The sequence below is a fragment of the Anabrus simplex genome, chromosome 2, assembly GCF_040414725.1.
Source record: "Anabrus simplex isolate iqAnaSimp1 chromosome 2, ASM4041472v1, whole genome shotgun sequence".
Classification (NCBI taxonomy): domain Eukaryota; kingdom Metazoa; phylum Arthropoda; class Insecta; order Orthoptera; family Tettigoniidae; genus Anabrus; species Anabrus simplex.
In genome coordinates this window covers 316,245,457-316,257,837 of record NC_090266.1, presented here as the reverse complement: position 1 = coordinate 316,257,837, position 12,381 = coordinate 316,245,457, and the positions used below count along the sequence as shown (strand labels likewise).

At 38.3% G+C, this 12,381-nt stretch overlaps 1 protein-coding gene across 1 annotated transcript in view; it reads right to left on the bottom strand.

Annotated features, from left to right (window-relative positions):
• The window catches only part of LOC136862799 (zinc finger protein 892), a 231,203-nt gene that overhangs the window by 131,619 nt on the left and 87,203 nt on the right, over window positions 1-12,381 (bottom strand). The window contains exon 5 of the mRNA XM_067139056.2: window positions 7,311-7,493. Within this exon, the coding sequence (XP_066995157.2) occupies window positions 7,311-7,493 (183 nt within the window). The remainder of the gene's footprint in view (window positions 1-7,310; window positions 7,494-12,381) is intronic.

The following is a 12,381-nucleotide window of genomic DNA, read 5'->3' as shown; positions in this document are numbered from 1 at the left end:
ATCTATGGTTCATGGTGTGGGTTACTGTAGTCGTCCTAGTTCGTGAACCATGGGCATCGGCTGAGTGGCCGAGTAAGTGATCCTGAGAGTCGGAATACCAGTTGCTACGGAATGGGAGTGGGCATCTCGGACATATTCTGACTCATGGCCCTCCTTGTGCTCAGGCGGCTAGGACTACACAATTCACCGGTGGTCCATAACCTGTTAGAGGAGAGATCCTCACTTGGACTATGTGCAAGTAGGGTAGCATCCCGCTTCATGAATTTACTGAGCTCAGAACATTTTAAGTAAGCCTCGGACCTATGGGAGTAACGGAGTCCCACTCCCATTTGACAGGCGAGGAACTCCTTGGAAACAACTTGGCGAACGAAATGGAATTCGGTGGGGAGCTATCAATATTAATGGGGCTTATGGAAGAAAGAAAGAAAGAAAGAAAGTAGAACTGGCTGAGTCAGCAAAGAGGATGCATCTAGATGTGCTAGGAGTAAGTGATATTCGGGTAAGGGGAGATAACGAGGAAGAGATAGGAGATTATTGTTGTATGTGTCCTCCACACTCAAGCTCCGCAACCCGCCGCATCACCGATGTTTCCAGAGCCTACAAGATGACTGCACTGCACCTGGCATGCTCGTCTGTGACGTCAGCCAGCGCAATATAAGGAGTAACGTTTCTCGCCTTACCGAGGACTACCCCAGTGTCCAACGACCAGCCCACACCGCAAGTCAAACACGGAGGCATTCCTCTTAAAAATGTGTCTTGAACAGGTGGACAGATTGCTGGTTGTGAGGTCTCACTTCTGGACATTGCCTCATCTACCCCGATTCACGTGGCCACGTCGAGCCCCGAGTCAAGCATTCTGCTACACTCTCAAGTCCTCACCAGTGCTCCGACGACTATCTTAGCATTCTGCGAATTAAGATATTGATGCAAGTTCCTTGCAAGTAAGTCCAATACTAGCATTATACTAACGCGACTCTCTCTACGAGTTACACTTGTTATCCCACAGCAGATAGTTTTCGACTATCCAAGGACATTTCCCAGTGGAATAGACTATCTCCTCAAGATAGGTGTGAATGTGTATATAGGACTCTCTCTTTGTAAATATATATTTGTGCCACAGACTTTCAGTCTATCATTTAATAACAGCATTAACTGTGTGCAATCAATCAAGCTTCAAGACAAGTTTAATTATATTTCTTGTAAATACTGTATAAAACTATTGAAGCAATAAACTTTATGTTGTGTTACTGTATACCAAGTTCCTTGTATACAACAATTATAAAGTGTACTTGAAGGGTGTTAAAAAAGGGAAGGGCAGTCTGGAATAGGGCTGTCTATCAGGAATACCATTGCATGCAACATAGTTTCTGTTAGGCACATAAATGAGCGAATGATGTGGGTAGATTTGTCAGATGGAGGAATTAGGACTAGAATTGTCTCCGTGTATTTACCATGTGAGGGTGCAGATGAGGATGAAGTTGACAAGTTTTATGAAGCATTGAGTGACATCATTGTCAGGGTCAACAGCAAGGATGGAATAGTGCTAATGGGCAATTTCAATGCGAGAGATGGGAACAGAACTGAAGGATACGAAAGGGTGATTGGTAAATGTGGGGAAGATATGGAAGCTAATGGGAATGGGAAGCGTTTGCTGGACTTCTGTGCTAGTATGGGTTTACCAGTTACGAATACATTCTTCAGCATAAGGCTATTCACCGCTACGCATGGGAGGCTAGAGGTACCAGATCCATAATAGACTATATCCTAACTGACTTCGAATTCAGGAAATCTGTTGGGAATGTACGGGTTTTCCGGATATTTATCGATGATACAGACCACTATCTCATCTGTAGTGAACTAAGTATCTCTAGCCCTAGGGTAGAGAAAGTGAAATCTGTCTGCAAACGAATAAGGGTAGAAAATCTCCAGGACTAGGAAATTAGACAGAAGTACATGGATATGATTAGTGAGAAAATTCGAACAGTGGACGGTAAGCAGGTTCAGGATATAGAAAGTGAATTGGTGGCATACAGGGATGCTGTAGTAGAAACAGCAAGGGAATGCCTAGGAACAACTGTGTGTAAAGATGGGAAAAGGCAAACATCTTGGTGGAATGATGAAGTGAGAGCAGCTTGTAAACGTAAAAAGAAAGCTTAGCGGAAATGGCTCCAAACAAGGGCCGAGGCAGACAGGGATTTGTAAGTAGATGAAAGAAACAGAGCGAAACAAATAGTTGTTGAATCCAAAAAGAAGTTGTGGGAAGATTTTGGTAATAACCTGGCAAGGCTAGATCAAGCAGCAGGGAAACCTTTCTGGACAGTAATGAAGAATCTTAGGAAGGGAGGGAAAAAAGGAAATGAACAGTGTTTTGAGTAATTCAGGTGAACTCATAATAGATCCCAGGGAATCACTGGAGAGGTGGAGGGAATATTTTGAACATCTTCTCAATGTAAAAGGAAATCATCCTGGTGGTGTTGCGAATAGCCAAGCTCATGGGGAGGAGGAAAATAATGATGGTGAAATTATGCTTGAGGAAGTGGAAAGGATGGTAAATAAACTCCATTGTCATAAAGCAGCAGGAATAGATGAAATTAGACCTGAAATGATGAGGTATAGTGGGAAGGCAGGGACGAAATGGCTTCATAGAGTAGTAAAATTAGCATGGAGTGTTGGTAAGGTACCTTCAGATTGGACAAAAGCAGTAATTGCACCTATCTATAAACAAGGGAACACGAAGTATTGCAACAACTATCGAGGTATCTCATTGATTAGTATACCAAGCAAAGTATTCACTGGCATCTTGGAAGGGAGGGTGCAATCAGTCGTTGAGAGGAAGTTGGATGAAAACCAGTGTGGTTTCAGACCACAGAGGGGCTGTCAGGATCAGATTTTCAGTATGCGCCAGGTAATTGAAAATTGCTACAAGAGAAATAGGCAGTTGTGTTTATGTTTCGTAGAGCTAGAGAAAGCATATGACAGGATACCGAGGGAGAAGATGTTCGCTATACTGGGGGACTATGGAATTAAAGGTAGATTATTAAAATCAATCAAAGGCATTTATGTTGACAATTGGGCTTCAGTGAGAATTGATGGTAGAATGAGTTCTTGGTTCAAGGTACTTACAGGGGTTAGACAAGGCTGCAATCTTTCACCTTTGCTGTTCGTAGTTTACATGGATCATCTGCTGAAAGATATAAAATGGCAGGGAGGGATTCAGTTAGGTGGAAATGTAGTAAGCAGTCTGGCCTATGCTGACGACTTGCTCTTAATGGGAGATTATGCCGAAAGCCTGCAGTCTAATATCTTGGAACTTGAAAAGAGGTGCAATGAGTATGGTATGAAAATCAGCTTCTCAGAGACTAAATTGATGTCAGTAGGTAAGAAATTCAACAGAATTGAATGTCAGATTGGTGATACAAAGCTAGAACAGGTCGATAATTTCAAGTATTTAGGTTGTGTGTTCTCCCAGGATGGTAATATAGTGAGATTGAATCAAGTTGTAGTAAAGCTAATGCACTGAGCTCGCAGTTACGATCAACAGTATTCTGTAAGAGGGAAGTCAGCTCCCAGACGAAACTATCTTTACATTGGTCTGTTTTCAGACCAACTTAGCTTTACGGAAGCGAAAGCTGGGTGGACTCAGGATATCTTATTCATAAGTTAGAAGTAACAGACATGAAAGAATCAAGAATGATTGCTGATACAAACAGGTGGGAACAATGGCAGGAGTGTACTCGGAATGAGGAGATAAATGCTAATTTAGGAGTCAACTCTATGGATGAAGCTGTACGCATAAACTGGCTTCGGTGGTGGGGTCATGTGAGGCGAATGGAGGAGGATAGGTTACCTAGGAGAATAATGGACTCTGTTATGGAGGGCAAGAGAAGTAGAGGTAGACCAAGCGACGATGATTAGACTCGGTTTCTAATGATTTAAAGATAAGAGGTATAGAACTAAATGAGGCCACAACACTAGTTGCAAATCGAGGATTGTGGCGCCATTTAGTAAATTCACAGAGGCTTGCAGACTGAACGCTGAGGGCATAACAGTCTATAATGATAATGTATGTATGTATGTATGTACTTATATTCTTACAAACACCCCTAAACCAAACCAAAGTACAGCCCCAATGGGCCTTCCGCCTACCAAGCGACCACTGCTCTGTCTGAAGACCTGAAGATTACGAGGTGACGCATGGTCAGTGTGACGAACCCTCTCGGCCGTTATTCCTGGCTCTCTAGACTGGGGTCGACATCTCACCATTAAATAGCTCCTCAATTAAAGGTACCAGTAATTGTAGAATGAGTGAACCTGGAACTAGCCCTCATATCCAGGTAAAAATGCCTGACCAGGCAGAGAATTGAACCCGGGCCCTCCGGGCGAGAGGCAGGCAAGTTAGACCGCGGGGCCAGCTTCAAACATTAATTACCGGTATGCGACTTAAAAATCGCAAAACTTTACATTCAGTTTTAACGGGAAAACTTCGTCAGTTTCCTCTAAAAACTTCAGTTCTGCAACTTGGATCTGTCAAATTCTTCGAAAAATCTAATAATCGTAACGCCAAGCCAAACAACAATTGACCACAAGTAGTTTTTATTTCCCTAATCTAATAAAATAAAGCACATTAGATACCAAAGCCCCCAACATGATGGCCAAACCCCTTTTTTAAAAATCTTCCATTATAATTTGGTCACCAGTATACTGTTTGCAGTCAGTTTATGGAAATCTTGTACCGCATAAATCAGGCCTACATCGACTTTTAAAGGTTATGTTGAACTCGAGAATATTGTTTCAAATGTATGTATCGATCCTCAAGTTGTAGAATGCATTATATTCAATTCTGCCTGTCACTAATCACAATCAAATTGGAAAGAGAAAAAATAGCATTAACACTTCTGAAATTATGGTTATTCGCGACCTTGAGCTCAACTGGAAAGCACGCTCGCTGTTCAAGTTGGTATGAATGTGAAATGAGACAGTTTCTAAATGTAACGTGGGCAAATAAAACGACTGCAGTTTTTATAACATTTTTACACAAAAACGTGAAATTCCCAGTCTTATATTAGGACGAAAACAGTAATAGGCAATCCCAAAATCTCCCATGGCTTTATGTATGTAAGGTACAACATCTGTTCTGGTCTCAATAACATAATCGTATACGATAATATTAAAATACTAAATGTGTGTTACTTAAGGAGCAGTTTCGATTCCTGCCTGAAAGCCCAGTGAGTGTGCCGAAAACCTGTTTGGCGATACACTAAAAAAAGTAACCCTGTACATAATGTAGACGTTTTGTAAGTACGAACACCTAACGAAACTCGTTCTGTCTTCAAGTAGAGCTGTCGAAATCCACTCTGTCTCCTTCCAATTGTTGTGGACACACTGTGCTTTACGATTTCTGAGGATTCTCTAAACAATACCACCTGAATGCGATGCTAAGATGGTCCCTTATGTAAGTTCACCGCCGATTGCTTTTCCAGTACGGTACAGTACTTCCTCAAATTACCGCATTGACGGGACGTTAATACCAACATCCGTAAGTATGGCATAGCCGTCCTTTCATGAGATACAGTTTCTTGAAAACCGCGTGATCGAGGATTTAGCATTGATGGGACTGAAATTTCTGGACGGTTGATCCGGGAATTCGTTTCTTCGAGGAACGGATAATGCGGGATTTTTACAACGTGATTTAATTAGGATGCTTGTCGGACCACATAATTTGAATAAATAATACAGGAATATGTAGTTTCCGGGAACGTATAATCGAGGTTCTACTGTATTTCAATTTCTATGGGGTATCACAGTTACTCCAAGATGCCATTCTCCTTACCTGAACATGCACCACTCAATACTTTTTTGTTATTCAGTTATCTCCTGTTTTGTATGAGAGAGAAATCCCTATTCCTTACTGTATGGAATGTCATTCTCATTACACGAATAACAACCAATAAAACCTGTCGTGGTTCAGCTGTCTTGTGCTGGCAACTTTTTCCTGAAGAAATTAATGTTATATCTGCATATTCAGAGATGCCATTGGAAAATCAACCTGTTGAAATTATATAGGATACTACTGTCACTGCAAAATATAAATTAAAAAACATGGATTAGAGAAACATGTGAGGATTCATGCACACCTACCAGGTGTTTACCACCTGTTCCAAGGGACGCATCACTTCAGGGAGCATGCGAGATGAAGTCCTCAAGACGCCAAGTTGAAATTCTCCTTCTTACCCCACCAACACCTTTACGAGATGACTTCCAAGAACAGAAGTCACCAATGAGATATACAAGAGTTGCTACGTATTTACTCCTGCATCTGCAGCGCCCAATGATGGTTCATTAAAGAGTACATTATAATAACAAAGATATTCATGAGCACCGATGGCATGAAAATATTCTTCAATGATCACAGTACTGCCGATATTGAATTAAATTATTAGTACCGATATTCATTTCTGAGATTAGAGTATTGACATTTTTGTGACTTGAATATTGATACTAAAATATCATATCCATATCCAATTTGGTACAGCAACGTTCCCATGCATACATGCAAAAGAAGCAGAAAATTTGTTTGAATGGTCACTATTTGGGTTACATCGCCAGTCTCCAGCTTTGCTCAGTCCATGACAGTCACTACTTGAGAATACCACGCTCAGCTAAGTTTGTATATCAGCTTGACATCTCACTTTAGCACTAAGTACTCATGCTTGACAAATTCCTTCACAATTTCTACATTTCCTTGCGCTAAATGTGGGTTCTACCCTAACGCAAATTATGCTAAAACTAATATAAAATTACACTGCTTTTAAAGAATAATTTTTGAGACTTGGAAATTATCGCATTAAATTTGGTATTCTGCTAAATCAAGTTCATGCAAAATTGGAGTTTACTGTATTACTTCACACCTGAAGCACTGTTAATTCATTATAATATTCAGTAATGAAGTTTTTCTCCTTAAAAATGTGTTCTAAAAAAAGGGGCTATGTCTCATACATCTACAAATATGAAAAATGGATGAATAGGAAGAATTACAAAAAAAAAAGCACACTGAATCATAAATGAAAGGAAAGAAGCAAAGAAAGAAAGATTATGATGGATGGACTTTCTTGCGAACAGCATAAAACAAAGGGATTTTAACCAAAACATGCAGTAGGGTGATGGGTGATGAAGAAAACTGGAGAGGAACCATATTCAATCTAACCTAACAGCAGGTGGATAAGAAAAATTATAACAATTTTAAGCGACGTCCAGGTGACCTATGGTTTTGTTTTATACACAGGACAAGAAACAACGAAGTAGATACTCACTCAGACTTGATGACTGAGGGAAGGTCTTGCCACAATCTTTACATCCATAAGGCTTAGTACCTGAGTGTTTGCGGAGGTGACTTTTCAGCAAAGATTTACTAGTTGTATGAAAATTACACTGGTCACACGACACAAAATCCCGGACAGGCATCTTCTCGGCTTCATTTTTAGTTGAGGTAATATCTAGAAACAGAAATTGTGCTCACTCAGAAAGGACTATTAGTACATTACAATTTGCTCTTACATCACACCAACAGAGATTGGTCTTATTGCTAAAATGGGGTAGAAAAGGGCTAGGAGTGGGAAGAAAGCAGTTGTGGCCTTAATTAAGGTACAGTCCCAGCATCTGCCTTGTGTGAAAATAGGAAACCATGGAAAACCATTTTCAGAGCTGCTGACAGTGGGGTTTGAACCCACTATCTCCCAAAGGCAAGCTGATAGCTACGTGACCCAAACCGCACAGCCACTTGCGTGACAGGACTATTAGTAAATAAAAACAATAAGGTAGACATTCAAGAACCAACATTCAAAGGGAGTCCAAAGTATTATAATAAATATTTTAATATGAAGGTTTCCAGGGTACTTAACATGATTCAACATGAACCAACTCAATGATTGCACTTAAAATTTAAGAGTGAAGTAGACCTGTAAAGCTAATAAATTACAGTGCTAAAGTAAAGAGAATTTCTTCCACACATCACCACAATATATGGCATGCCTGTTATCTAGACAGATTGTAATATCCTGGAGTTATTTCTCCTACGATACTATGTAATAAAATAAGCATTTAACGTGAGAAATTACATTATTCCGTATTGAACTAAGAATTACAAATATATAAAGTTTTGGTATTTCCACCTGTTCAATACATAATTTAATGCTGCTATTCAACTACAACATTTATAGAATTATACAGAACTAGTTTTGAATCATAATAGTGTCATCCTCAGCTGTTAATGAAAAATAGGCATACATACAATTCATAATATGACTTGAAGTAATGGGTGTGGAAAAACTATTTAAAACTGTTTTGAAAATATTAACACATTAAAAACATTTATAACAAGTAAAAAACTTGCAAGTCAGATATATGTTAAAAGAGTTCATTAACGTCTCCGTATAAACAGCCGGTTGCGATGTTCTTGAATTTGAGCACTTGATAAAATGCTGTGTTTCATTCATGTGTATAATGCAGTAGTATCATAAAAGTTGTGAAGGCTTGCAATTTTTAGTTTATGTCCTAGGCTTATGAGGTGGAAAACATTCAGATGGCTTCTTAAGACCTTACTAGAGCGTATGTTTCTTAGTTCAATATGGAACCTGTAATGAAACGCCGTTAAAAAACCTATGTTGGAATTGTCTGAGTCTGTACAACCTGATGATATTGATGAAATATTGATGAAATCATCACGTTGTACAGACTGAGACAATTCCAACATAGGTTTTTTAATGGCGTTTCATTTCATTACAGGTTCCATATTGAACTAAGAAACATACGCTCTAGTAAGATCTTAAGAAGCCATCTGAATGTTTTCCACCTCATAAGCCTAGGACATAAACTAAAAATTGCAAGCCTTCACAACTTTTATGATACTGCTGCATTATACACATGAATGAAACACAGCATTTTATCAAGTGCATAAATTCAAGAATATCGCAACCGGCTGTTTATAAGGAGACGTTAATGAACTCTTTTAACATTTAACTGACTTGCAAGTTTTTTACTTGTTATAAATGTTTTTAATGTGTTAATATTTTCAAAACAGTTTTAAACAGTTTTTCCACGCCCATTACTTTAAGTCATATTATGAATTGTATGTATGCCTATTTTTCATTAACAGCTGAGGATGACACTATTATGTGTCGAAACTAGTTCTTTATAATTCTATAAATGTTGTAGTTGAATAACAGCATTAAATTATGAATTGAATAGGTGGAAATACCAAAACTTTATATATTTGTAATAAAATAAGCAATTACCATAAAAACTGAACACCTAATAGAAAACAATTATAAAGTACAAGTCAACAAGCAGAGAAACTAATAAAATTTCTATTACCTTTACCATTTCAATTTAATAATTTAGAAGGTTGCGTAGGAATACGAAAAATAAAGTATTTTATATGTTGAGACCTTCAACGTTTGGACCAAACATGGCTGACAGCATGACTGCATCACAGCAAAGAAACAATGGATCATGGCCATACATGATGTGGAGATAGTACTGGCAGTGCATATAAAAGAACCAGGATGAAGTTATAATGAATTCTTCTGAAAGCCAAAGTTCTTTTGGTTCTATTATTAAGTACCGTTTCAAGCTATATGAAAGACAATCTGAAAACTTTCTTGGATTAGAAGTGGTTGATGAATGAAAAACAATTGCAATTAAATATAAAGATATTTTAAAACCATAATTGAAAAAGTAATTAGCCTACTTGGATACACAAAACGTTTTTGAGGAACGTGTAATAAATTATTTCTGAACTATTATAAACAGCAATCAGTAGCAGTCATGATAAGGCATAAGTCATCATTAATGGTCTATGATAAATATACTCTGAAGAAGTATACATCATTTGATTATTGCTTGCATGAAGGAGCTATACCAAATGAATGGAGAGTTGCTATAGTAGCCCCTGTGTATAAAGGAAAGGGTGACAGACATGAAGCTGAAAATTAGGCCAGTCAGTTTGACATGCATTGTACATAAGCTTTCGGAAAGCATTCTTTCTGACTATATTAGACATGTTCGCAAAATTAATAAATGGTTCGATAGAAGGCAGTTCGGGTTTAGGAACGGGTATTCCACTGAAGCTCAACTTGTAGGATTCCAGCAATATATAGCAGATATCTTGGATTCAGGAGATCAAATGGACTGCATCGCGATTGAACTATCTAAGGCTTTTGATAGGGTAGATCATGGGAGACTACTGGTAAAAATTAGTGCAACTGGACTAGAAAAAAGAGCAACTGAATGGGAGGCTATATTTCTAGAAAACAAAACTCTGAGAATTAGAGTAGGCAAAGCTTTATCTGTCTCTGTAATAATTAAGAGAGGAATTCCTCAAGGCAGTATTATTGGACCTTTATGTTTTCTGATATGTATGATATGTGTAAAGAAGAGGAATCAGAGATAAGGCTTTTTGTAGATGATGTTATTCTGTACAGAGTAATAATTAAGTTACAAGATTGTGAGCAATTGCAAAATGACCTCGACAATGTTGTGAGATGGACAGTAGGCAATGGTATGATGATAAACGGGGTTAAAAGTCAGGTTGAGAGTTTCCCAAATAGGAAAAGTCCTCTCAGTTTTAATTACTGCGTTGAGAGGGTGAAAGTTCCTTCTGGAGATCATTGTAAGTACCTAGATATTATTATGAGGAAAAGAGCTTCATTGGGGTAATCACATAAATATGATTGTAAATAATGTGTACAGATCTCTGCACATGGTTATGAGGGTATTTAGGGGTTATAGTACGGATGTAAAGGAGAGGGCATGTAAGTCTCTCGTAAGACGCCAACTACAGTATGGTTCCAGTGTTCAGGACCTTCACCAGTATTACTTGATTAAAGAACTAGAAAAAATCCAAAGAAAAGCAGCTCGTTTTCTTTCTGGGTGATTTCCGACAAAAGAGAAGTGTTATGAAAATGCTGTAAAGTTTGGGCTGGGAAGACTTGGGAGAAAGGACACTAGTTGCTCGACTAAGCAGTATGCTATACCAATATACATGGTCCGTTATTGGACATTATAAATTTTCCAGCTAACTCATTCCTGGTTGCCAGCGTTTCACACCAGTGTGCTAAGTTGGGCTCATCAGTTGGTATATAGCACACCCACCAAGACGCATGGCTAGTGCATACCGTGGAGGCCACTGCGTAGGCTACTTGGAGCCACCGGCAGTGCCAATGCACTATGAGAGACTTAGTCTCATTTCCAAAACTTGATGCCTGCCTGGTCATCAGATGATATAGATGTTGATTCCCATAGGGCACCTGAAATATTTGTCCTGACTGAGTAAATTTATAATACCAATATAAATGGTCCGATATTGGACATTATAAATTTTCCAGCTAACTCATTCCTGGTTGCCAGCATTTCGCCACAAAAAACAAACATGATGATATAACTTATGTGTCCGTCATGTCTCTTTTTTGTTTTTTCATTTGTTCCTCCATTATGTTTTTGGCAATTTTTTTAGCTTGTATTATGTAAATTATTTCAACCCCTCCCTTTTTTCACTGAAGATTGCTCAAATGAGCCAAAACATGTTTGAATTTGATTACTCCATTTAAAGATGGAATTATATGATGTATTGAATTAGGATACATTTAATTTTTTACGTTTGTAAAGTGAAAACCGTCAATACGGACAGATTCTAATTTCTTGTAATAAGGAATATACCTAGAATGTTTTTATTTTTCCTAGTACTGAACGATTTATTTACGTATTGCAGTGACAGACACAACATATTTCAATAAAAATGATGTGCATTTATATATGCAGTAGATATAGTAATCAGTCTTACTTTACCAGTACTTTTGCATTACTGCTGACGAAGATCTATGTATTCAACAAGTACCAATATTAACTGTCACACTACAATATTCTGGGTACAATGGCAGCTATATCTGTAAAAATTAAAATGGCTATTGTACGAACTGGTACAACAAAAAATTACAAGACAACACAATAAATGACTCCGTATACATAACAGTGGGCAAATTACCCATCAATAACTGATAGTAAACAAAAACTTTGGTCTATTCGAATAATTAGAAAATAATGAAAAGGAAACTGAAACAAAACACAATTAACAACAGGCTTCATACTTTCATCACGGGACGTATGCTATACAATAGTGGTGTTCCTCGAAGAAGTGTTTGATGCACAAGTCCCTTGTACATCAAGCACATTTGACGAAACCTGTATTCAGGCACAAAGAACATACCAAGCCAACACTGTCAAAGGAATACATTACCGGGTGTTCAAATTGTCCAGGATGATCATCAAGTTACCCACTGTGGTACCACGAGTACTTTCACACGTTTTTGAATTGAAGAGATGTCAGCT